This window comes from Jatropha curcas, chromosome 9, assembly GCF_041381405.1.
Source record: "Jatropha curcas cultivar XTBG-Jc1 chromosome 9, XTBG_Jcur_1.0, whole genome shotgun sequence".
NCBI lineage: Eukaryota > Viridiplantae > Streptophyta > Magnoliopsida > Malpighiales > Euphorbiaceae > Jatropha > Jatropha curcas.
Window position 1 is genome coordinate 25,314,355 of NC_143159.1, and position 27,315 is coordinate 25,341,669.

The 27,315-nt window shown below is 32.9% G+C and overlaps 4 protein-coding genes across 5 annotated transcripts; 3 read left to right on the forward strand and 1 right to left on the reverse strand.

Moving 5' to 3' along the window:
• Positions 1-349: 349 nt before the first annotated feature.
• Positions 350-10,086, forward strand: LOC105637935 (bifunctional aspartokinase/homoserine dehydrogenase 1, chloroplastic). Its single transcript, XM_012221626.4, has 18 exons — positions 350-601; positions 1,741-1,811; positions 1,924-2,298; positions 2,775-2,863; positions 2,956-3,259; positions 3,463-3,515; positions 3,606-3,817; positions 3,909-3,996; positions 4,070-4,183; positions 4,655-4,753; positions 4,886-5,080; positions 6,617-6,699; positions 7,440-7,665; positions 7,965-8,110; positions 8,269-8,404; positions 8,822-8,905; positions 9,010-9,102; positions 9,566-10,086. Exons 1-18 carry the CDS (start codon positions 462-464, stop codon positions 9,809-9,811), a joined length of 2,754 nt encoding a protein of 917 aa, XP_012077016.1. The 5' UTR covers positions 350-461; the 3' UTR covers positions 9,812-10,086.
• Positions 10,087-11,938: 1,852 nt separating this feature from the next.
• On the reverse strand, positions 11,939-15,408 carry LOC105640461 (DNA ligase-like protein). Of its 2 annotated transcripts, none has more exons than XM_012224779.4 (8): positions 15,235-15,408; positions 14,838-14,962; positions 14,341-14,429; positions 14,158-14,253; positions 13,922-14,016; positions 13,150-13,190; positions 12,941-13,024; positions 11,939-12,245 (listed from the first exon to the last, which is right to left on the reverse strand). In XM_012224779.4, the coding sequence occupies exons 1-8, from the start codon at positions 15,299-15,301 to the stop codon at positions 12,096-12,098; spliced, it is 747 nt and encodes a 248-aa protein (XP_012080169.1). In that variant the 5' UTR covers positions 15,302-15,408; the 3' UTR covers positions 11,939-12,095. The 2 variants fall into 2 exon arrangements, with proteins under 2 accessions (XP_012080169.1, XP_020536659.1); XM_020681000.3 differs by having other exon boundaries at positions 15,219-15,357.
• Positions 15,409-16,967: 1,559 nt separating this feature from the next.
• Positions 16,968-20,605, forward strand: LOC105637944 (uncharacterized). The gene is made up of 5 exons (XM_012221638.4): positions 16,968-17,156; positions 17,262-17,315; positions 17,481-17,532; positions 19,157-19,370; positions 20,281-20,605. The coding sequence occupies exons 1-4, from the start codon at positions 17,059-17,061 to the stop codon at positions 19,367-19,369; spliced, it is 417 nt and encodes a 138-aa protein (XP_012077028.1). The 5' UTR covers positions 16,968-17,058; the 3' UTR covers position 19,370; positions 20,281-20,605.
• A 648-nt stretch (positions 20,606-21,253) lies between these two features.
• On the forward strand, positions 21,254-26,713 carry LOC105637954 (SNARE associated Golgi protein family). The gene is made up of 7 exons (XM_012221649.4): positions 21,254-21,835; positions 23,409-23,461; positions 23,777-23,869; positions 23,965-24,188; positions 24,881-24,947; positions 26,301-26,411; positions 26,504-26,713. The coding sequence occupies exons 1-7, from the start codon at positions 21,406-21,408 to the stop codon at positions 26,525-26,527; spliced, it is 1,002 nt and encodes a 333-aa protein (XP_012077039.1). The 5' UTR covers positions 21,254-21,405; the 3' UTR covers positions 26,528-26,713.
• The last annotated feature ends 602 nt before the right edge of the window (positions 26,714-27,315 follow it).

A 27,315-nucleotide genomic window follows, 5' to 3' on the forward strand; every position in this document is an offset into this window, starting at 1 on the left:
TAATTTCAAAAAGTAATAAATATTTTTTTCATATTTTTTCTTTACATATGATCAATAATTATTACTTTAATTCAATTGTTTTTTTATATAATTAATATTAAATTAAGTAATATAGTCAATTTACTCAATAATTTATTATAACTTATATAAATTTAATGATTTTCTTTAAGGAAAGTGAAAATTTCAAATATAATAAGTACTGTGAAATAAAGTTAATATAATTATTAAACGCAATTATCTTTAAAAAAACGAGAAAAATATTGAAAAAAAAAAGTGGGTACAAGCCCCAGCACGTGCGATATAAGGTACCTGATATCTAGCAAGTAGCTATTAATCCCTTCTCCCATCAATCATGATCATAAATTAAGCGACCTTCACTGTCCACAACACTAAAAGCCGCCAAATAAAGTTCGGCCAACAACACAACAACCGGCCAACAGACCTGCATATCTCTCTCTTTCATGGCGTACACTGCTTCGATCTTTAACACATTGTGCATTTCCTCTTCAAGTACATTACTTCACGACTCCAAGACTAAGAAGAAGATCTCTCCCTCTCGATTCTCCGCTTCACCATTTCTTTCACGTTCTCCTCTTTTCAGGTTTTCCTTCATTTACATGTTTTAGATTTTTCTTTTCGGTTTTCTGTTTGGTTCCTGAGGAAAAATGGAGGATTCTAAGAGTAAGAAATGTTTGCAACTTAAAATAGCTTACTTTTCTGTTTTGGCTGTTGTTAAGTACGAAAGGAAAAAAAAAAAGTTGCTTTACTTCACTTGAAGTATTATTTGATTTAGATTTGGTTTATAAGAATGAACAAATGGGAAGTAGAATTTCAGTTCAAAATTTTCTCATTTATACATAAGATGTAGCTTTTTAGCATTAATTTTAGTCTTGGAAAGTGCACACAGGGAATTCATTGCATTGAAGGTCTTCCTAGTACGAGATAGAGGCTTCAAACTATGAATTGAAAACCATAAAAGGTCATAACCGATGAAATTCTTATAATTTCGATGGGATATTGCTCATCAGAATTCAGAAATGAAAGAGAAAAGAAGGAAATGAAGAAGAAACTAGAGTTGACTGGGGCTAGAATTGAGGTTTTAATTGAATTCTTGGAACCACAAATGTTTACCTCATTACTTAACTAAAATGCTCAAAGATATTAGCTTGCGTGATGGATTGTTGTGTTGAAGTCCAGTGGCTTGTTAATATGAGTTCTAAGTTGCCAGTTATAGACAAAGTAGCTATTTTTTGTTTAAACGTGTCATTCCGACCTCCAAATTAAATTTCTAGAGGAAAGTGGCATGATTTGGTGTTGGCTATTTAGTTAGTTGGTTGTGGTGAGGTGTTATTACCAGATGATATGTAGCAATATAGATCAATTGATATAAGAAGGTAATTTATATGGAAAAGTTATTAAAAGACTTGTGTCTTATGTTTTTGGAAAGAAGACCTTCTGTTTTTACTTTTTGTTCTCGTTAAATTGGTAGGAATCAAGTAATTCTCTTAAGACATTCATCCTTCCCTTAGATATGAATGATATTTGGTTAAGCTATGGGTAAATCTTCTGCATACTTGAAATTACTTTGAAAATATGGTCACTGTCTTGTTCACATGGGAAGTTTATGTGTGAAGCTACAATTTCAGAGTTATGAACTGTCATATTAGGCCAACATTTAAAATCTCAGTTTCCATTTTTTGTGAACAAAGTGCTGAAGAGTTTGTCTGGCCTATGTTTCAGGACAGATTTTTTTGTTTCCCAATGGGGAAGAAGAGAATCAACATGTGTTCATGTCTCTTCTCCAGTTAAAGGTAAATTATCTGCTCTGTTCTGTACTTTAGTTTACAATTGCATGTACAAGCTTGTAACTGATAGCTAAAGTAGAGTTTGTAATTTTTGATGAAATTTCTCCATTGCTTTTAGCTGTTTTACTGGATGAGTCCAAAGAAAAAGTCTGCATTCCCAGAGGTGATGCATGGTCAGTCCATAAATTTGGCGGTACTTGTGTGGGAACCTCTGAGAGAATCAAGAATGTAGCAGAGATAATTGTTAATGATGGTTCAGAAGGGAAGTTGGTGGTTGTGTCAGCAATGTCAAAGGTGACAGATATGATGTATGACCTCATCTACAAGGCACAATCCCGAGATGATTCTTATATCGCTGCTGTTGATGCCGTTTTTGAAAAGCATCGATTAACAGCAATGGATCTTCTTGATGGGGAAGATCTAGCTAGTTTTTTGTCCCGGCTGCATCATGATGTTAATAACCTCAAAGCGATGCTTCGTGCTATATACATAGGTATTGGACCTCTCTTTCTCTCTCTCTTAGACCACACTGTTAGGGTGAATGGATTTGATATGTATAACATCTGATTGTATTTCAGAGCATAGATTCAGCATGATTAGTTTTATTTTTTTGTTTTTCTAAGCATATGATTGTATGAGGTGTGGTTCATTGAGGCCATATCTCCTCATTTGTAATGCATTCAATCTCACATTACTGGCCATTCTGATCTGCACTCATTCTAAATGCAGTCTTTTCCATGTTTTATGGATTATGAAATAAGATTGAAGGTTATATAAAACAAGGAAGCTGATCTGCTGCTTGAACTTGTTGAAGAATGCAATAGGAGTAACACATATAATGTGTATGTTTGTTTATGCAAACTGTGTGATTTAGAATGTCTTCATTCACATTAATCTGAGGCGCTGCCCTATTTTCCTTGTCATATTTGGATTCCTACCATGTCTAACAAATTAATTGATCTATTGCAGCTGGTCATGCAACAGAATCATTTTCTGATTTTGTTGTAGGACATGGAGAGTTGTGGTCCGCTCAGATTTTATCGTATGCTGTCAGAAAGGTTCACTCTTTATTTGCATATTATAACGCAGGTACTTGTCAATTGTGGCTTCAGCAAATTATCTAAGAACTATTAATTGCTTTCTTATGCAGAGTGGGATAGATTGTAGATGGATGGATACAAGAGAAGTGCTTATTGTAAATCCTACCAGCTCTAATCAAGTTGATCCTGATTTTGTGGAGTCTGAAAAAAGACTTGAAGAATGGTACTCCCAAAATCCATGTAAGACAATTGTTGCAACTGGTTTCATCGCCAGTACACCTCAGAATATTCCCACAACTTTGAAGCGGGATGGAAGTGACTTCTCTGCAGCTATAATGGGTGCTCTATTGAGGGCTCAACAAGTCACCATTTGGACTGATGTTGATGGGGTCTACAGTGCAGACCCCAGGAAAGGTTTGTTCTGTCTTTTGTGAGTGTGTGGATACGTCCTATTTGTACAATGGATACCCATAGAATATTTTTCTTGCAGAACCATCCTAATTATGGATGATACTATGTTAGCACTTTTAAGGAAAAATGAATTTTGAGGTCCAATGGAATGCTAAAGTATTTTCTTTCTTGCATTTCTTTGATTTCTTCTTCATTTTTTCCTGCAGTTAGTGAGGCTGTGATACTGAGGACATTATCTTATCAAGAGGCATGGGAAATGGTAAATTTGAGCACTCTTCCTATGACTGTCTAAGTTATGCCTAATCGTTAGCTGCTTTTTCTTTAATATCAACTTCATGTGATTCTGCAGTCATATTTTGGAGCAAATGTTTTGCATCCCCGAACTATTATTCCCGTTATGCGTTATGATATTCCAATCATGATAAGAAATATTTTCAACCTCTCTTCACCTGGAACAATGATCTGCCGTCCTATAAATGGGGATGAAGATGTCCAGAAGTTGGACACTCCTGTCAAAGGTTTTGCGACAATAGACAATGTAGCCCTTGTGAATGTTGAGGGGTGAGCCATCTCATGGTATTTTATATTCATTTATGTGCTGTGGTTATGGTTATGTGTTGTTCTTCAATTTTTTCTTTCTCTCTCTTTGCAGAACTGGGATGGCTGGAGTTCCTGGTACAGCTAGTGCCATTTTTGGTGCCGTGAAAGATGTGGGAGCTAATGTAATTATGATATCTCAGGTATATCCTGCATATTTGGTTTGATGGTTTTCTTGGGTAATATGGATAATTAGCTTGATGTTATCTAATGAAGGCTAGTAGCGAGCATTCTGTATGCTTTGCTGTGCCTGAGAAGGAAGTAAAAGCTGTGGCAGAGGCTTTGCAGTCTAGATTTCGTCAAGCTTTGGATGCTGGACGCCTTTCCCAGGTGATCTTTTAGATTTAATTGCAGTACTGGACCTGATTATTAACAATTAATATGATATTTTTATGATTTTTGCCATTGTCTTTTTTTATCGTTTGGTTTTCTATAGTGGTATAGGATGGTAAGGTTTCTTGTATTCTCATTTCTAGGAAAAGTGTTAAAGAGTCCAATAAGCAGAGTAACCATGGGAGAAAAAGAGACAACAATTTTTTTTCCCTAATTCATATTTCCAACTTTTCTTCCCTTGGAACTTTGAAGTATTTTATTTACATCCCTCTCAATTTCAAGTATGAACTTGTTAATGTGCTTAGTTCCCTATTCATAATCATATGCTAAATTCTTAGCTTGTTTGTTATTTTACCTCTGGGTTTTATAATGTTCTTTTTGACTTACATGTAAGATATTTTGTTCATCGTACTTTTTGAAATATTATTTACTAACATTATTTTCTTAAAATAAATTGAATCTTCTCAGGTTGCTATCATTCCAAATTGTAGCATTTTAGCAACGGTTGGCCAGAAAATGGCCAGTACTCCTGGAGTCAGTGCTAATCTATTCAATGCCCTAGCTAAGGTAAAAGCATGTTATATTTTATTTTAAATTAATGGTTGTTTACTTTCATATATCTTCCTATTCCAGGTCTTATTTCTTTTTTGACCCCTTTCCATTTTTCCTATTAATGTCTGAACAACCATTTGAGTGCAGGCTAATGTTAATGTCCGTGCCATAGCTCAAGGTTGCTCTGAGTACAATATTACAGTGGTAGTCAAACGTGAAGATTGTATAAGGGCTTTAAAAGCTGTTCATTCAAGGTTTTATCACTCAAAAACCACTATAGCAATGGGGATTATTGGACCTGGGTTGATTGGTGCCGCATTACTTGACCAGCTCAGGGATCAGGTGCATTATTAGTTGTTATATAAATCTTTATTAGTCTTCTTATCTGTTGGCAACACACGCATTTGCCTCCTTTCCTTCGTGGTTCTTCCCTTTCTTTGTCACGGGCTACTAGGGAAATAATCTTGATGATTTGAAATCTTTTACTAAAGAGGAAACTCTTAGTTGATTAAGTGCCAACTTCCAAAATATACCAAAAAGATCAAATGTTTGCTCCTACACTTCTGATAGGGTAGGAAGAGGGACAGTGATAAACACAAGAGAACGGAGTCATGTGAGTCATGACCACACCGATTTTTCCAAACATTTTAGGTGGTGACCCCATTAAAATCTTTTAACTGATCTCACTGAAATTGGTCCGAAGTCCCTAAAATTTTATTGATTTTTTATTTTTTATCTTAAACATTTAAAATGGCGAGTGACTTTTAGGTTTTGTTTCCACTAATACTTTCAAACTTCCATATTTTTACATATTTAGGTGGTATTTTCGCTAATAATTCTAAAATCTTCCATTGAGATTGCTGAGATGTCTCTTAAGTTTAATTATTTTTACACAACAATTTCAAAGTATAAGATCACCTCAAAAACAATAATGCAACACATTTCGACTATCTATGAACTAGAATTTCCTTTGTGTTTTCTATGAATGTGTCTGATGCTCACATGAAATATTTTTCATGAATAATATTTTGTTATTTTGATATCATTTTGAAGTCTTTAGAATTTATTTAATGTAATATAATGCTTGTGGCTTCAGCAGTTCTAGCAAGAAATAAAAGAGTTCGACTACTAATTTATCTAAAACTAGGATGTGTGAAAGCATATCTAACTGACGATTTTGTGGTTGCATAATGATTGCAAATCGATGTCAAGGTTATAGTACCACATGTATTGAGAATTCTGACTTGCATGCGGGATAAGCATAGAAATCGCATAATGAATATAGTCTCAAAATGGTTTCAAAATGAAGATATGTTTTGCAGTTGGGTTCTTAACTTCATATATGATATCAGGCACGTTAACAGTAACTTATACTGGTAGGAGATCTGATATGGGAGAACGTCTTTGTTCTTTGTTATTTTCCTAGATGAATTGAAATGGATAGACTTTTTACTTTTTATTGTGTTCAGAATTTATTTTGATTTTTTTTTATGCTTGTGCAGTTGTTGCAAGTATACCAAATGCAGGACTAAGTTAATATAGATATCCTTTAGCTTAAATACAGTCATGGTATCATCTAAATAGATCCCTCTTAAACCTTTCTGATATAAATGGTTCCTACTTTTTCTTTTTTCAAGTCTGTGAACTCTGCCTTTCAGAGGATAATGAAGTACCATATGGGAGATGCACTAGAGCCTGAAGGTTCTGATAAGTTCAAATAAATTGGGATTAGTTAATGGAAATGTTCTTGACACTTTCTTCTGATATCCGCTTAACATTGGTAGCCATAGCTGTCTCTTCAAATTCAACAACATTAGTCCAGTTTTAAGTTATAGATACACTATAATTCAATCTAAAATATGTTAATTTCTTTTGCAGGCAGCAGTCCTTAAGGAGGAATTTAACATTGATTTACGTGTAATGGGAATCACTGGATCAAGAAGAATGCTTTTGAGTGAAGCGTAAGTCATTAGCTCTATGCTTCCATGTCAAGTTCTTGATTGTATAATACAATGCATAAGACTCTTTCTATGTAACATTGTGAGATCCTGCCCGAAAACATGACTTTGATTTGCTTGCTGTCCAAGCTAACTACACCGCCGTACCTTTAGATAGAGATGTTCATTTAGTCAACCCAGGGCAAAAGTTCATGAATATTCTATTCTAAATAAATTTTGTTTTTCAGTTCACCATACCTTTATCAAATTAAGTTAGACTACATTTTCAGAAACACTTAAAATAAATTCAGGAATATAAATAGGTTGATACTCATAATCCCTTACACAATAAAGTGATCCTTTTTGTTTCGTTGAAAAATAATGAATACTGTATACATGATGTTAACTCTGTAGAGATCAAGGAAAGAGACATGCAGGGATGAGACCTGCTGTGAAAGCCCATATATGATGGCAATTCTATATTTTTCTGGCTATTATAATTTGGATTGAGGACGTAGCAGTTGAATGTATCATTGTTGGGGCCCATACTTTGAATCCCAAAACTGAACTATGTTGGCTCTTCCTTATCCAAACCCTTCTCACTCTATCTTAATAATGCCAGATTAGTTTCTGCTTGGGTATGCTTATCTCCATTGGAGACAATTTACTGGTTCATTGTGACCAGATTTGTTCTGCTAACCATAAACATGCTGAAGTTACTTGTATGTGAGTAATATTGTAAATTCCTCTGAATATGATTACAGTGGAATTGATTTGTCGAGATGGAGAGAACTTACAAAGGAGAATGGTGAAGTTGCTGACTTGGAGAAGTTCATGCACCATGTGCATGGAAATCATTTTATTCCAAATACTGTTTTGGTAGATTGTACAGCAGATTCTAATGTTGCAAGCCATTACTATGATTGGTTACGAAAAGGAATTCACGTGATTACCCCAAATAAAAAGGCAAATTCTGGACCACTTGATCAGGTAACATGACTTATATTATGGTAATGCTTACTTGTATTCTATTTGGTTCCACTCTTTTTACTTCTAACGAAACTCTACATATGAATGCGACATCCATAATGAAACATCTGCAAGACTCATTTGATTAAATTGAACAATTTAAGGAAAAGAAGATCTTGAAAGAGGTTGATGTTAAGGCCTTTATAGTGTTTCATCATTTATTATAAAATCATCTCTCTTTTATATTTTTCCTTGTTCATCATCTTCATTTCATGTCTTATGGTGGGGTTTCAATGATCTTCTTTTCTGTATAAATCCAGTATTTGAAGCTGAGGTCTCTTCAACGCCAATCTTATACACATTACTTTTATGAAGCAACAGTTGGAGCTGGCCTTCCAATTATTAGTACATTAAGAGGTCTCCTTGAAACTGGAGACAAAATACTGCAAATTGAAGGAATTTTCAGGTAACTCTTGTTTACTTGGTCAGTGGCCAGAAAAACTAGCCCAAGGACTAATATAAATGCTTCATCAACATTCCTTTTAATTTCTTAAGTTGTTTTCATTCCATAATTTCCAATTGTCCATCTTCTGATGCTAGCTTTCCCATAATTTGTTGTCACAGTGGAACCTTGAGTTATATTTTCAACAACTTCATAGGCACAAAATCATTTAGTAATGTGGTGTCAGAGGCAAAGCTGGCAGGCTATACTGAACCGGATCCAAGGGACGATCTATCTGGAACAGATGTTGCCAGAAAGGTACTGCATACCTAAAATTTTTTTGTTAAACTGATTCAATGTTCTGCAAGTTTGTACTAAAATGTCACCACTTGTTTCTCCACATCCATTCAACTTCTTTCCATGTATGTACTGGGAAAATGTATCGGAAAATAGACTTACTCACTGAAGGGTGATCAAGTCAGGCTCTGTGAGTTTGGGTGGTTAATAAAATTTTATTAAAGGGTCAGTGTATGTTCATCGTTATTCTCTGATACTCTGATTTGATGGGTTAGAAGATCCTTAAGGGCTGATTTCATTAGCAGCAACAAGCAACCAGTGTGAAGGAGTTCCATGTGATAGGGAATTAGGCAATAGGCAGGACGACTTACTACTACCTTATTGCTTCTGCAGTGCACTTACCTATTTCCTTTCACTAAATACAATTTGCATATGCAGGTGATAATTCTAGCCAGAGAATCTGGTTTAAAGTTGGAACTTTCTGATATCCCCGTCCAAAGTCTTGTGCCTGAACCATTGAAAGTAAGATCTTATTTATTATTATTATTATATTTTTATCTTAATAATGCACCAGGCTTAAGATACTAGTTATGTCTTTGGTCTGATGGTTTTAATTATTGCTTCAGGCCAGTGCATCCGCTGATGAATTTATGGAGAGGCTACCCCAATTTGACCAAGACATGGCGAAGGAAAGACAAGAGGCTGAGGATGCTGGGGATGTAAGTAAATGCTTGCCTGTCTCGCTATTCCTAAATTATCAGAATTCTAACTGGAAACTTGATTTGTACGCAATACTGGATTCATCCAATGATTTGGATTCAGATTAAATCATGTGAATAGCTTGGGCCTAAAATCTCAACCACATACATGGAAACTGTGTTTGCATAAAACTTGAAGAATCCATGGACAGCCAAGATAAAATTGAAACCAATTGTTTAGGTGTTATATGGCCTTAGCTTTTAGGATGTTTTGAGGGTATTTCTTATCTATGATCGTATGATGATGGCTTCTGATTCTTGTAATGACTTGCAATTGCAAGAAAAGGTTACGGAGGCAATAGTAATTCAATTCATGTTATGCACCCTTACTGAACTTTAATTAATTAAAAAGAAGCATATCTGCCCTCTCTGAAATGGACCTATTTTGATGGTTCTTTTTCTTTTTGCTTATTGTAATGTAAAGGTCTTGAGATATGTTGGTGTGGTGGACGCGGTGAGACAAGAAGGGCGCGTTGAGTTACGAAGGTATAAGAAAGATCATCCATTTGCACAGCTTTCAGGTTCCGATAACATCATAGCTTTCACTACTACAAGGTATAAAGAGCAGCCTTTAATTGTCCGTGGGCCTGGTGCTGGCGCTCAAGTGACAGCCGGAGGAATATTCAGCGATGTATTGCGATTGGCCTCATATCTAGGTGCTCCATCATAATAAACTTAGTTTTTTCCTTTCCTTTATCTAGGCCTTAGTTTGTGTTTTCATGAGCTACAGTTATGTATCCTAGCGTATGCCTTGCAAATAGAATTGTTTCTTAAAACGTTAAATTGCTTAAACAACTCCTTGGGGGTAGAGTAGTTTTGCAACCATCTGTTTGACTTTCCTTTTCTTTTTCTTGCCCAAGGTCCTGTAGCTCACGAAAATGTTAAATGTAATGCTTTAAGGAATGATCCACAACAGTCAATAAGATGCTTGCATTTTGTTTATAATCTCGAGCTATTTTCCGATATTTTAGCCTCTGTTTCCATGATGTGATTAGTAAGTGTCAAACTTTGAACTCTTCCTGCAAAGTGCATTACTCATTGCTTGATGCTTTTGGACTACAGTTCAACAGTGAGGTTAAAACGCTGTTGAATTTCATCCAATTATTGCTATATGGGGTATTTTTATTTGCATTGTATAGTGTTGGAACAAGTAGGTGTAACTGTTGAGTTCTATGGTGGCGAACTAAATGGAGTCAGTTATAGTGATCTTGCTACTGTGAAAAATATGCTAGATGCTTTCAATTGGGTAAAATTTTTGAATTAGATCGTGATACTTTGAAATCTGATGGTGTTTTTATTCTAAGAGTTGAACCAAGCCTAGCAACTATCTCCATCCATGTGTGCACGAATCTCGGATATGTTAGTTCGTCATAGGCTAAATGACACTTATACTTCATTTGTTTCCGTAAAATAATTTGCAGGAAAATAACTTACCGAAAAGTATTTTCATGGAAAATATTTTTCTTGAAAAACATTTTCCAAATGCTTTATTTTCCGTTATTTAGTTGTAATAGTGAAAATTAGTTAAAAATATTAAAGTTTTTATCTCATGAAACTTTAAAAAATATTAATAATAATAGAAATTTTATAATTTAAAAATTTTATTGTTAAATATAAAAAGAATGCAAAAGAAAATATAAATTATGAAAGCCGCCAATGGCCGGTGGTGGTCGCTAGTGGCAGTGGTGGTCGGTGGTAAATAGTGGCTAGTGGTAGTGATTATAATAATTAATAAATTAAAAATATGGATTTTTAAGGTTAGTTAATATCCGGAAAACGTTTCTCGAAAATGATAAGTTATTTTTCTTAAAAAATGACTTAATATTCTTTTGACCAGGAAAATATTTTCCATTGATTTATTTTCTTGAACACCCAAAACAATGGAAAATTATGGAAATATTTTTCTACAAGTTATTTTACAAAAACAAATGGAGTCTTGATTTGATCACCGAAAATTTCAATTTATAAACATTGTAGTTTTGATTATTTCAACTTGCAGAGCTTTTATTGAACTATTGAAAAATATGAAAATTATTTATGTTAAAGAACATTAAGAACAAACTGGTAGATGGTCCAGTGAGATGAAGTGCTGGATCTTTCAAGCAATATCCATAGTTCGAACCTTGGCGTTATGAATAGAGAAAAGTGGATTGAGAGGGTTGATCCCATAATGGGCCTCCCTAGAACTAGATAAGTCGGGTTGTAGCCGGATACCATACCGTGTAGTTTAACCAAATCTCACTTATTCAATATCAAGGTAATAGAAAGATATATTAATTTACACTAGTAAATGTAATTTATAAATTGAAGTACTTGATAGGTGGTGCAATTTGTAGAATTTGTATGTTCAACGGACCAAATTAAACAGTTTTAAAAAGTTATTTGTATCATTGAATTTTCTTATAAAATTTATATATATATATATATATATATATATATATATATATATATATATATAAATTTTATAAGACATGGATTGGATGTGGTATCACTCCAATCTAAATATAGGTCACCAGATACAGTTTCTGCCTCGGGGCCAATCAATATCACGATCTTCAGAACACACGTTGAGTATGGTCAGAACAATTTCATTATCTGTAGAGGAACTTGTGCAAGCCTAATTCCTCGTTAAAGTTTCAGTAGATTAGGAAATATGGATTTTGTATCATATTTTCATTATCATGGTGGATAAAGAAAAACTATGATTTTTACCCATGTTTTTAGATTTATTGGAATTTTCTTCGAAAAAATTTTAATTAGTAGAATGGCATCATTAGCTTTACCTGTGAGAATGAAATAATTGAAGAAAAGCTTCGACTGTGGACTCTTTGTTCAAAAGTCTGCAAGAGCTCTAAAAGCAATTACATCCTCCATGAGTTAGGATGGCTCGAGACGTCAATCTCAACATTTTTATCATACGATAAAATTACCGAGTCGATTGCTGTTTCTTTCTATCAATATATTTTTGGGCTAAGGTAAAACTGTGGATCCCTAAAAAACTTTGCAATAATGTCTGCCTTTTCAGCTGAAAGATCTGTGTTCTCCAGAATAAACTCTTTGGATGCCTTAGCAATTGCTTCAATTGAACCAATAGCTTGAATGAGCTGAAACAAAGAAGGGTTTTTATTGGAAATTAAGGATTTAAATTCAAGAGCCCACATATTTCTGAAGATCTATAATCACATTGGTAATTTCAAAGAAAGTCAATTGCAAAGCAAGAATCAGCTATATGAAGATGCTTTAGATACTTACTATTTGACATTTCTAACTTAAAAGCCACTACTTAATTCTCAGTGAGAACTTGATTTATGATAATAAAATTTATATGCCATGTAAACTAGAGTCTTGCATCACTTGCTATAAAACAGTATGAGAAAAACTGATATTTCACAGAACCAAACAAAGAAACTGTCAAGCAGATGCTGTGTCGAAACTCATCAATATGCTTCTACACTTCCACAATATTGTAAACTATGCGCTTGAAAGCCTTCAAATGTCAAAACCTTATCATAAGCACGCCACAAAATAAATTTTTCTTAGTTAAAATTTCAGGAAGAATCGGTCAGGGACGTAATTAACTTCGCATTTCTTACTGTTCATGTCTTGGTCATTTATTCAAAGAATTATGAACGTCCTATATTCTTGGACTGCCACTATTTTGCTGGGCATATCAAGTTATGTACAATTGGATGATAGATTATAATGTGAAGTTTATTGAAAGCTAACCCATTGCTTAAAATAGTACAAAATGTATGGATGCTTTTAAGAAGAAAAATTAAGGAAGAAAAGATAGAATTACCGCATTTGCATCATGACTATCTATGCCTGGTATGGATGTGATTGCTCTAATGAAAATGTCCATGCCTTGCACAGCTTGCTTCCTCTTCACCGGGCAGTGCGAAAAAATTTAAAGTTGCAGTTCGACAATAATGGAAATAAATAGTTGTGGAAGATAAGATTACTAGCAACTAATATGAAGTAGAATGAGAGTGAATTACACCAACTGACCTCAGCCTTCAACTTTGACATAACATCCTGCTTCTTGCATGCTACAATAAAAAGCGTATATTACTGCTATGCTACATGATTTCAGAAGATTGAATGATTTATTTTTTAAGCAATCTCAATTTTATTAAATTATTAAAGGATCAGGAAACACTTATCAAAGAGAACTAAACCCGAGCCAATATGCCACCTGATATACCAAACCTATCTCCCGAGCCAATATGCCACCTGATATACCAAACCTATCTCCAATTTGATAGGTGAATATAACAAACACCAAACAAACAAACAAACAGAAAAATGTCTCTTGAGATAAGAGCAGACAACAATGAAAAATAGAAAACCAAACAATAAAAGATCAAATCCAAGCTAAAAAAGAAACTGCAGCATCAATACCTTTTTTAGTTGCTCTTTAGTTAATTAATTATATGAAGGTACTAGAAAACTAATTTTGATATAGGTTTTGAAATGAGACCATCTTATGGGGCATTTTAAAGTGAGATTTTAGTTGTAGGTCTCAAAAACAATGGTTGAAAATGCCACTGCTAATACTTGTTTTTCCTTGTATGTTACTAGACACCCTATTTCAGCAATCGACCAATCGACCAATGAAAACATGAAGCCTAAGCTCACCAACAGGAAATTAACCTACATGAATATTATAAATTAAAGGAAAAACATATGTATGATATTCATGTCCAATTTAAATTCCTCCATCCAAATGCAAGTTTGGTAAGCAGCTAATTGCAAGGAAGCTTGTGCAACGTGATGTTACCCCCACGAGAAAGTGCTATCTTCACAATCTTTTCAAATCCCATCTCTAAGTCTTGAACTGGCACAAAAGTTGGCCTGCCAACCTCCATTCCATGCCTTCAAATTAAACATATCCAAATCAGACTCAGAGTGACAAAGAATCCAACTAGAAATATTTGTTAACCTCAAAAAAATTAACGAGTATATTTTCGATTTCAAAATAAAAAAGGATCAATTTCAGAACAAATTTCAACTCACTTGAAATAAGAGCGAACAAATGAATCATTCTTCTCCTTAGTTGGAAGAGATACAACAACATAAAGGTTAGCAAACTGCGACTTTAGTTTCTTAACCCTGTAGAAATTAGATAATGTCAAGTCAATTGAACACAACTACTATAAAACACAGCAATAGATTATATAAGAACAACTACTGTGTTACCTGTTAAAGATTGGCATGGAATTCTCACAATCCCATTTAGTCACAAATATGAATGCCACTGACAAGCCCCCACAATTGAAAATGCAGTCCTAATTATTTAAAATAGAGGAATGGAATTTGCATTAAACTAAAGATACATAAATCCATTAAAGCAAATTAAAAAAAAAAAAAAGAAAAAAAGAAAAAAAAGAGTAAGGGCATGTTTATTTCACATTTGAAATGGAAATTGATATATTAGGTTACAAAAAATCAGATTCCATTTTTATTTTTGAACTAACTAAAAGAAAATTTGATATACCAAAATCAAGTTAATCGAATTATTTAAAAATGCCATTTCCCCACCTAAAATAAAGTCAATCGAATGTAAAAATATCATAAAAAAGTATGAATTTTAATGTACCAAAAGATAAAAATTATGCCAACTCTGTTTTCAATTTTATTAAAGAATTGCATTCTATTTCCATTTTCACAGCAAACAAACATGGGAAGATAATTACAGGGGAAATTGGAACAAAATTGAGGCGAAAGCAATTGGCAGCAAGAAAGGAGGAGATAAAATTGATGAAAGATGGATGTTGTTCATCTTTCCATTTGCTATTCATCATACAAACTCCAGCAGTTCCTGCAGTATATTAACCAAACAGCATTGCCTCAATCACAAAATTTCAAACACGACATTATTCAAAATCACACCACAAAAAGGAAAATGTGTTTCTCAAATTTCTCAGCGATCAAACAGAATATAAGGCTACGAAATCCCTTACAGTTGTAGAGAAAAGAAGGAAAAGAAGAGAATATGTTTTCATTGTCCTACGACTTCTCACCAACCAAACAGATTAAAAACAAATTCAAACCGATCAAACAGAAGAGACTGAGACCTGAGAATCCAGGCACCTGAATTCGTGAAATTTGATGGATTTTGGACCGTTGGATCTCTGTAAATTGATTTTAAATTCGCCATCGCAGAGCTTTGAAAGAGAGAATTTAGTGTGTAGTGAGATACAAGAGGTAAACGAGTAAATCTTAATTGGCGCCAAATCCATAAGAACGACACACACCCTCTTAGGCTTTGTTTGACAAGAGAATAAAAAGGGGAAAAGTACATTAGGATCCCTGAACTTTGCAAATACAATTAAATCGTCTCTATCTTTTTAAAAATATATCAATTTGTCTCTATATTTTATTTCCATTATACCATTAAGTCTTTTTGTCCATTTTTTATAATTTTTTCTGTCGAGTCAACAAGAAAATATAGATGTTACAAGAGAAATACTAAAATACTATACCAAAAAAATTACAGTTCTGTCATACTATTTGAAAAATACAACTAGTCTGTCCCTATGCTTTTAAAAATAAAAGAGGTATTTTCGTTATTTTATGAGGTACTTAACGAAAAAAAATGCAAAATTGGATATAATGATTTTATGGTCTGACGGAAGTAAACTATAAGGATGTTTTAATCTATTTTAAAAAATGTAGGCACAAATTAATGGTATTTTGCAATTCACATGGATCTTACTGTATTTTTTCAAAAAAAAAAAATGAAGGAGGAAGCAAAATAATAAAGGAAAAATTACAGTACGATTCCTGTAGTTTACGAAATACAACTAGTTTGTTCCTGTCTTTTTTAACATATATCAATTTGTTTCTAAGTTTTGATTCCGTTATACTACTGTGTTAAATTTTTGCATATTTTCTGTTAAGTCACAATAAACTATAAGGTCAAACGAAAAATACTAAATTATTATACTAAAAAAATTACAACATGGTCTCTATAGTTTAAAAAATACAACTAGTCTATCCCAATGTTTTTAAAAATAAAAGATGTATTTTCATTATTTCATACGGTACTTAATGGAAAAAAATACAAAAATTTGGCGGAAGGACCTTATAATCTGATAAAAGTAAACTATAAATATATTAGTCTATTTTCTAAAAGACATGGACGAACTAGTTGTATTTCACAAACTAAAAATATCGTACTTTAATTTTTCCTAATAATAAAATCTATTTTATATTAAGTAACATAATTTTCACCTATGGACTGTGGCTGAGTTGCAATGCATGTTAAACACGTGGAAAAAGCTTCCCGGTCGATCTCATTAAATACACTTTCGGGTAGAGACGAAGAGGGTCCCATTTAAATATAATTTTTTCACTATTTTTATTTAACTAATTTTTAATATTGCAACTAAATAATGCTTGATAGCCTCTAAGTTCATAGATTATTTTTAGAGAAAGATTAATAATATTTAGAGTTTTATTGCTTTAAGAGTCCTCCTCTCTTTTGAAAAATAATATTATATATATAGAGTTTTTTCTTGAATCTCAAGTCACTATTTAATTAGAAAAATATATATGTTACTAATTAGAATTCTATGTTAAATATTTATATTAGTCCCTATAATTATTTCAGACTTACATATAAATTACCACTAAATTCATGGTAAATATTTATATTCTATCGATGCTAAATGAGTTGTTATTTTCGAGAAACAAAGGTGAGTATTTATTATCTTAGATTTAATTATTTAATTATTATTATTATTATTATGAATAAATTTTTTTGGATTATTTAGCCATTTTACGTAGTCTAAGCATGCCTAACCTGTAAATCAAGTCCCTAGATTTCAATTTGGGCCACTTGTATTAAGGGCCAATTCTTCTCTATCATCTTCCCTGCTATTCTAACTAGCGAAGCACACAGTGTGACAGAGAATGGACTCCAAGAAATCCAAAATCTCCCTAACCACCACCTCTTCCTCCTCCAGACGGCATTCCACTCGCCTCCTGTATGACCGCCGCTACGGTTGGGTGTAAAAATCTCTCTCTCCATCTATTTCTGTTTGTATATGTTTGTTTATATGTACAGAAATATAATTAAGGATGATTAGTTTTACTAAATTGTTTTTTCTTGCTAGTTTTGATGAATGGAAAGACCCTTCAGAGGAAGCTCTAGCAGGTGGCCGCGGAATGTAAGCTTTCGTTTTTTCTTTCTCTTTTTGTTTTTTTATCCATTTCCATTCACTTTTCCCACATTTTCTTAGAAACCAATCAGAACCCCATAAAAATCTTTAATTTTATGGATTCATACTTATTAACCTTTCTCTTTGGTAATTCTTTTGAACTTCGTTGTACAGGTTCTGTATATTACCTCTAACAAAAGCTTTCCTCAATTCAGCTTCTCAGTCGGTATGTTGGCTTTGGCTTCTCTTTTATTTATAAAATAAAAATACGTCTCAAGTGTTCCTTTTTCTCCTTTTGTAAGCATTAGTAAATCTTTTGTAAATGTCTTGGTTTTGGGGATTGAGTGATTTTCATTTTTATTGTCTATTATGCAACTTCTGTACATATTTAATTGATTAGTGAAAAGAAAACGGGGTGTAGCATTCTTGAGCTTAATATAAAGGCTTTGCTGTGGATTGGTTGGGTTAATGGAGCTGAAGAATACCCCTTCTTTTGTATGCAGGAGAATTATTATTTGCTGATAGTAGTCGTGGAGTATAAATGAGCTGTTTGTGCTTGTAGAAAATTAGAACTACAGATTATGTACTCTTATGTATGCAGGGTCTTTTTCTATAGTTTTGCCATTACTTACAAATGGAATCAATTTTTAGGAACCAGATAATACAAGCTTACAACTACTATTCAGTCTATTTATTGGTTGCAAAATGCTTCAGCTTGAGGTTAATTCATGGTCTGTATATTAAATTTTTTTAAAAATTTTTTTTAAAGGCAGTTTTATGTATTTATTGTATTTCTTATGTGATTCTTGATTTAGACAGATAATTTTGCTGACCTTTTCCACTTTTTCTTTGTTTTCCACAATTTAGGAATGCCAAAAAAAAGTCTCCATTATCCATTTAATTCAGGAAAAAAAAAAAGTTACCCATAAATAGAAGCTTTGGCACATTATTTCTTTTCTAATAAGTGTTATGAGGATCTGTTTTAGCCACTGTATTCATTGCCTTCTCAATTCCCATAACTATGCAGTTGATGGTGAAGTTGTCCCCTTGTATCATTTGATTAATCTACATTGATATATCTGATTTTGTCTTTAACATGTTACTTATTCATGGGAGACGATTTCCAAAAATAAGAAAGAACAATGAATTATATTAGCAGCAAAAGTGGGTGAATTAAGATTAGCTTGTAAGTAATTTCTCTTGAAGCACTTAAGGCTAGAGCTCTGCTATGCTCTAGGATATCTACTTGATAATTTCAAACCTGTAACTTTTTGAAATAATTGTCCAAAGCAAATATATTATAATAAACTCTTTGATAAAATATATTCTTCTCCCCTCATATTTTCTGAAATACTTTCTGTATTCTTCCTTGAGCTATTTCAAGAAGTCCCATAGTGCCAGAACTTAAGCCTGTTTGTGGAGGTTAGACTGATGGTAACTTCACAGATAAAAATAGCAATCCATTGCTTTTCTGGAATCAAGCGACTTAATGTTTCTTAATGTAATCTTTGAGGTAATATTTGCTACTGAGTTCGAGGCACAAAAGGCCTTCTATCACAGATGGAGAATTAGCTTTACTTATCTCTGTGCATTGCTGAAACGATTTCTGTTTTCTCCATGAAATGACAAATTTGATACATGGTGTTCCAATATGGTTGAACCTCTAGTTGATTCTTGACATCGTCATGCATAACTGAATTCAAAAATACCTTCTGTTGTGCCAAATTTTCTGTCTTTTATAGTTATTTTTCCTAGTTAGGAATGCGAAGGAAAAAAATTCAAAGGCTTTTCACTCTAGAGAAAATAAAAATATCTTTTTTCTCTCACATCTTTCCTTCATCTTCTCGCAGATAAATGTTGCTGCAAATTTTGCTGTCAAAATCTTAGAAAGGCCAGATCTGTTCTCCCCTCAGGCATTGCATACAAATCTTGACAAGCAGCTTAAGAATTTTTTGAAAAAATCGGATATGAGTTGTTCTGATCTCAATGGAAAATATCTAGCTCAAACTCCCACCTTCACTTCACAGCAACCAGTGGAAACCAGAGAATCACAGATTGCTTAAAGTATGTGATTCCGTTCTTTTAGTTTTCATTATATCAACCTCTATTACGTGATGCCTTCGAGAGATTTATATGGATTCTTATGTCTATGACACAATCTTGTTTGCTGGGTACACCAATATGTTAACTTTTCTAAAAGTTTAAATTATGCTACTTAATTGACATATGAGTTGATTGCTGCTCGTAGAAGGATTTTGGTCATTCGTATTTTGGCAATAGGAGAAATTAATTGTTATAATATAAATTATGTGCATTTGGATTGCATTTACATAGGGCTGATACAAATTATGATTTACTTAGTTTCAATAAAAATTTGAAAAGTATCAAATTTATCATTAAATAAATAAATAAATTCGACTCTCATTTCCATTGGTTAGGAAACTGAGAAACCAGTTGATCTGTCAAATTTCAAGGGGTATCTAGTATTGTTGGACTGGTTCCAGTTTAAAAAGAAAAAAAGACAATATACATAACCAGTTTGTTTTAAATTTATCTGAACTGTTTGGTTAACAAACCATGAGCGCTCCTAGTTACATATGATAAATTTATTAGTGTATTGTTTTTCCAGCTGTCATGTAGTTCACTCTATGAAATTGAAGGTTTGTGTATACTGGGAAATAGAGAACTTTAGATGAAATTTCAATTTTCCTCCAAATTCTTTTAATTTTATCAATTTTATTCATTCCACTGTACCATTTGCATCTAGAGTTAACATGATGACAGCTAGATACATTTGTATACCTGGAGTGTCATGGTTTGGTCATATATGATGTTTTCAAGCTGTAAATTTTTCATTACCAGGCGATTTCATTGCTTAAGACATGATTTTGTAATTATGTTTCACTATCGAGTTCTCAGAGCAGGTAGATTTGTTTATTCATTTTCCCAGTATGGATTCCTTTTGTGTTTGCAGTTGATGCTTTACCAGAGCAGACCTAAAACAAAAACATGCAACTTAGTTGGAAGCATTTTCAAAGAGGAAATTTTATCAATGGCCTTAACCTCTTATTGGACCTCAACTTGAGGATATCTTTCTTTTCCCCTTGCTGTTTTTGGTAAAATGCTTCTTGTATAATGTAGTTTTACATGCATCAATCATCTTATATCTTCCTTTTCATAGTTGATATTGTATTAAAACAGGGTAAATAGGTAGTATTGAAGAGACGAATTTTCTCAATTCATTATAATTGTATGGTCGGGCTTATGGATGATCGAGTGTCTGATAGCAATTCGCAAAATTAGATGTTTTAATAGCATTTAATTATATTAGCTATCGATTATTTTTTTTATTAACATTTTATCAAATGTTCGAAAGATTATCTGCTCTTTTAAATTCTAAATATTATTATCATTGTTGCGTGATCAAACACTATATATATATATATATATATATATATATATATATATATATATAAAAGATTATATTTTGATCTAAATATTACGACAAAAGCTATTGCCGAATAAGACATAGTATTTAAATTGTGATAGGTAATATTTCTTTCAAAATTTTTTGATACTACAGTTTTGTGAATTAATTATTTACATATTAAGAATTTATTTTGATATATTAAAAATATTTAAATTGGATGATTCAACAACAATTGGATAGAAACTTTTGAAAATAATATGATTAAAAATAATATGAATAACAGAACATGAAGTGAAGGTAGTTTATTATTTTATTATAATTTTGAGGTCATAAAATGTAATATTTTTTTCTTTGTTCTCTTAAAAAAAAAAAAACTTCATTTTTTTAAATAAAAAAAATTCCTAGTGCCCTAAATAAAAGCGTGGCTCAATTGGGAACACCGAAGCAACTTAAAATTACTATTCTTGTCAAACCCAATAGCCCTACGATAACCACCAAAATATGTTCCAAAAAACCAAAATCTTTTATCAAAACATCACACCAGCGACATTTTTACATGGCAAACTCTCCAGTTTCCACAACAACAAAAACAAAAACAAAAACAAAATCAACAATCAGAGCTACTTCTAGTGGCTCTCATTATCCTACCCCCTCTTCTTGCCGCTTAAAATGCGTACCCTTCTTACCCTTAGACCGCTATCATCATCACCACCACCTCCGCCATGTCTAACGTCCAATTTCCACTTTTCTCCTTCTTCTTGCACTTCATTTCTTTATAGTTTCAGACCCAACAGGCGTTTTCACTTTCTTAGTCCTTGTTCTTCTCTTAAACAGTCTAAGAAACAACAGACTCTTCAAAAAACCAATGCTCCTCAAAGCTTGAGGTGGTTCCTGAATCCTAAAGGTGGTGGTAGTGGTGATGATGATGAGAAGATTAAAGGTGATGGTGGTGAAGGACTGGAAGGGGATACTGCTGTTAAGGGTACCATTTTGGCAGGAGTCCTGTTGGTTGGTGTTGTTGGTGGGTTTGCGGCCGTTGGTTATATTTACAAGGACCAGATCAATGCTTTCTTGAATCAGTTTTCGGGGTTTATTGAAGGTAATTTTTTTTGTGGGGATTCGATGTATCTCTTGGTGTTCTTCATCAATTTGCCATTTTGTCTACTCTATTGGTGTTGATATTTGTCTAGAACATTCCATGCTGTGTTCAAGAATTCAATTCCCATTTAGGATTTTTATGGGAATTTTAGTATCTTGAACCTTTTTTTTCTTTTGGGAAAGGGATTTCTCATATTGGACAGATGCGTTTAAGATTCTTTGTGAAGTTCTATTGCATTATTATGTGAAATTAGTTAATTTTCTGTAGAATTTGTGCGGATTAAAAGGGTCGGTAACTTGGTATGGACTTGAATTCCAATGAAGTTAAGTTCTCCAAGAATTAAAAACCATCTTTTATTTTATTGAGAATTGATGTTTATTTTGTGGATATTTGTTTTCTATATTCGTATTTGTTTTATTTGCAATCTTTATTTTTCTGAAATTACTGGAGTAATGTTTGAATTTTGATAGTAGCAAATGCAAGCATTGTTATTACAAGAAGCACTTGCTTTCATTCTTATAGTGATTAGCATGGATTGACTGTTTTTTGTTGATATATTCTGATTATAGCAATTTAAACCCATTTAAGAACTTCTAGTGTTTTTTCAACTGACAGAGTGGTACTAAATTTTTAGCCTTTTGTTTTAAGCTTTAGGTTATCCTAGAGATCTCCTATAACTGGTCAACTCTTAACACTTCTCTTCTTAGTATTTTAATGTCTTAATTTGTCTATCCACAAGGGCTAAGTGATAGATCGAAGAATTTAATGACTGAATTTAATATCTTCTAAGTGATCTTAATTTGCCTTTTCCCCCCCACTCAGATTTGCTTAGGGCTACTTTTCAGTAAGATCCAGTACTGCTAAAACCATATTGATCCCTTCAGTCAATGTAGAATCTACTTCTAACTTCTGAATGTCGCAACTTGGACATGCTCTTTCTTCCTCACTAATGCATTTGCTGGCTTATGGGGGATATGGCCAAGATTTTTTTGATTCCTTGCGTGTTTCTTTCTTGTATTTCTATATATTCATTTGACAATTCTCATCTCTATGGAAACATTTTATGAATTCATTGCTAAGCATGGCTGGTTGAATTGCTGTCTTGCGGATTGTTCTCTTAAACTTGTTGAAATTTTATGATCCATTTGGTTGCTTCACACTTCTCCTTACCTTCTTCCCTTGCTCCTTTGAGTGACATTGTCCTTGTTCTACCTATCCCTTTATATAGCAAAACCTAAGCATCAAAAATGATCTCTTTGAAGGATTGCTATACTGGGTAAAAATTCAGTGGAATTCTTCTGATAGAACTTAGATTGTTGTCATATTTGACGAATCATGTTGGTCTTAGTTGGAGGTGAAGGGTAGTACGTTGAGGACTGTTAAAGCAAGATTTTTGTCTTACTATTATGCCACATATATTGTCCAAGATCTTCAATATGAAAACTTTAGTTTTTTCCCCTTTGTAGATATACTTTTAGATACTGCTAGAGTATATAAAGGAAAGTTTATTATTGTTTTATTTCCTTGTATGGAATGCTCTTGCTAGAAATTCATGTGGTTCTATCTTCAACAGGTTATGGACCAGTTGGATATGCTTTATTTGTAGCAGTATATGCAGGATTGGAAGTAAGCATTTTATATTTTGCTGTGTCTTGTTCTCTTGATTAATTTGTAGCTTTTTTATAAAATCTGCACCCACTTGCAATTCATGGAATCCAATTTTTTTTTTTTTTCCAATTAAGTAATACCCAAAAGACTGAAAAATTGTGCTTTTCACCATTATACATAAGAAAAGGTAAAATATTTATTTTTAAATCTCACATAATTTGTGTTGCATTTGCTCTAAATTCCATGTCCATAATTATTATTGTGTGGCACTAAAACTGTAATTTTTGTTATTATTGGCTGCAACTGACGTTTAAATTACCTGTGCTCCATTAGATACTCGCAATTCCGGCAATTCCTCTTACCATGTCGGCAGGTCTTCTTTTTGGCTCTTTAATTGGCACCATTATTGTCTCTATAAGTGGAACAGTAAGTTGGGTTGTATGTTTGCATTTATTACAAACACAGAAAAAACCTTGAACTTATGTTGGGAGGTATATGTCATATCGTTTTTCCCTTTTCAGGTTGCTGCAAGTGTTGCCTTTCTAATTGCAAGATATTTTGCCCGTGAGCGCATTCTTAAGCTGGTTGAAGGAAATAAAAAGTTTCTTGCCATTGACAAAGCAATTGGTGAAAATGGATTTAAAGTTGTCACCCTTCTTCGATTGAGCCCTTTACTTCCATTTTCCCTGGGCAATTATTTGTATGGATTGACATCTGTTAAGTTCATCCCGTATGTTTTGGGAAGGTTTGCTTATTGTTCACCCTGTTATGTTAGTAGTAAAGTTGGTTGCTTACTGTAAATTTTATTACGAGATGTCCCTTTAGTCTTGTCTGGAGATTGATTGCATGTTTGCTGTAAGCATCTGCCATCTTACACATCTGTTTACTTGTGAATTTGTGTAATTCGTATCTCTTTTGCTTAGCATATGTGGGTGTATGATTTTATTTGTACTGTCATGTGAAGCCGATAATGTTTTCTTGCTGTCTGGCATTGTTACTCTTTGTATTATTGCTGGTTTAATTTGCATTCCTCTTTCTTTCCCCAATTTCTCTCTTGTTAGGTGCTGATATGTTAATGATATTCTGGTGATGGTTAAATAACTGGAGTGTACATTTTTGCTTTATAAGGCTAGGTTTTCACTGACATGATATTATTTTGCTTGGTCTGAATTAGCGAAATCCTAAAATCTGAAATTCACATGAGTTTGTTTAGAAGTTTTGGAATACCTTTACAACAGTAACCAAATTTGTCTAGGACTTGATAAAATGTTAATCTAATAATATTTCCTAATATTGGTGGCTCAAAAGTTTAAGATTCTTATCTTTGCATGAAACTTTTGAAACTCAGTTTTCATTGGTTTGTTATTAACTGCATCTAATTATATGCACGATCTTGTGGAAATATATCCTGCTAATTCAGATTCAGTTGTCACACAGCTGGTTGGGGATGCTTCCAGGGACATGGGCTTATGTGAGTGCTGGGGCATTTGGCCGTGCAATTATTGTGAGTTTATTCTTACTTTCTGCATTGCTGTGATTTCTGCTTGTATCCACAGAGTCTTTCAAAGTTTATCTTTATCTGTTCAATTATTCATGACATATTGATATTTGTATTCTGTACCAGTTTGACACTAGAAATGAGAATAAAAAACAAGGCAAAAGAATGTCAGAGACTCAGATGTATTAGTTATATCTAGGAGCCTCTGTTATCCACAAGTTGATTACTGTATCAGGAGTGTGGCTGAAGGACATATACTAGGAACAGAATCGCCTCGGTTACTCCACAATCTGCTTGGTGGAGTGTAGGATGCAACAATATCAATAGAACTTCCAGCCACAGGAATGATAAGTTTGAAGATTGTAGAATATTTATTGCCTTAGCTTTCTCCTAGATAATAAGCGCACTTTGTGCTAGAAAAATATATAGAACAATTCACATGGTGAACATGGATTATCTAATTTTGGTAAAACTGTAACTTTTGAAGTTAAATGGGAGAGACAAATAATGCAAGGTTGGGATCTGCCCTAATTTGTTTGATTGTATTCGAATAAAAGAATAAATTATCCCCTAGGATATCAGAGAAAACTTGTTGTCGACCTTGTTATGTAGCTTTTAACTCTTCCCTAGTACGGAGTACTAAACTAACAATTTCATAGTCTTAGTTAGCATTTAACAAGTAGATTCAATTGTATAGAGTTATTGTCTGCTAATGCAATTACAACTTTTAGCATTTCTTGTCAAATTTTGAGTTATGTAGGGCTGCCAAAATTATCAGAATGAGTTGCATATCATTCTCACTTGCAAGTTACAACTTGTCTATACTTAATGTTCTACTCTTCTTCTTCCCTCGCAATCTTCATTGTCTGCCACTCTCCATAAACACTATTAAACTGTTTCTGCATTAGATAATCTTGAACTTTTCGTGCTTATTTGATTTTGCTCATTGTCCTCAATAGCTTTAAATATATGCCCTGTTCTTCTTTTAAAATTTTCTTCTTATTCTTTTCAATAAGGTCTTGCATCTTAGAAACTAGTTTTAGTGAATTTCTTGGTTGATTGCTTACTAGCAAATGGTCATCCAATATAGAATTTTCAGTTGAAATAGTATTTGAACATTACTCAGATTGAATAGAGCAACGAGATAATCTTGTTCATGAAATTTTCTAACTTTGATGCAAATCATAAGCGGAAAGGAATTGGTGGAATTCTTTGAGAGGAGTGTTTAAGACTTTGTTATAGGTTTAGCGTTTTCAATATCGAAGTTGAAATTATTAGTGATCATCTTGCATTCAAGATTAGAAATAGTCTGATTCCATTTCTTCTCCAATCGCAATAACATTGCATACGATGTTTCAGCAAGATGAATCGGATATTGGATTAACCGGAGGAAACAATTCACTGTTGACTCTTGGGCTGGGATTGTTGGCGACAGGATTGGCTGCAGCATACGTGACAAGGCTTGCTAAGGTAAATGAATAACAACAATAAAGATGTCATAACAATAAAGAAAGTGGTATGATTATGTCTGATTATTTGTGTTTTACTCTGGTTATGTGCAGGATGCTGTAAAAGATATTGAGTAGAATCAAGAAAATAGGCTTTACCATGTAATGTAATTGAAGTTGTAACATTAATGTAAATTGATTTTGTATCATTTATGAGCCCAAATCATATAGGAAAACACCGCTTTCCCTCTTTTCCCCTCCCTGTAAATTGGGGATCTTTAGTTCTTAATTATATATAGTTAAATATTACAACTTTTTAGTTTATAGTTACTTGTGCTTCTTTTCCTTTTTCCTTCTTTTTTTTTTTTTTTTTTTTTTTTTTTTTTTTTTTTTTTGACATTTGAATTATGGTTCATATTATTAATTAAAAAAAATGAGCAATACAAACGGGAATACTATTCCAAGTTTGAAAACAAGTCTCGCTAGGAATCGATTTTGCCAACACATAGCTATATCATTTGCTTGTCTTCTAATCCAAGCCAATGTGTCAATTGGACTAAGAATAGATGCTATAAGTGCTTCTTTTTCTTTTTTCTCTTCTTTTTTTAAAATATTCTCTTTTTGCAATTCTTTGGCTGGGGGTGGGTACTGCTTTATCTTTTATTCCCTCTTTTTCATTTTGTTTGTTTGTTATTTTTTTTTATGTTTCAAAATGTTTGTAATGATTTTAATTTTAGACTTGTAAATAATTATTTTTTTAATAATAACCTTTATAATTTTTCATTGAACGAAGGACTTTTAATATCTTAATGAATTATTAAGGGTAAAAAATAGCAAAATAACTTTTGTTAACTAAATTTTTAATATATGTATTTTGTCAAACTAGCAAATAAAATGGGACGGAAGGAATATTACATGAACTATGG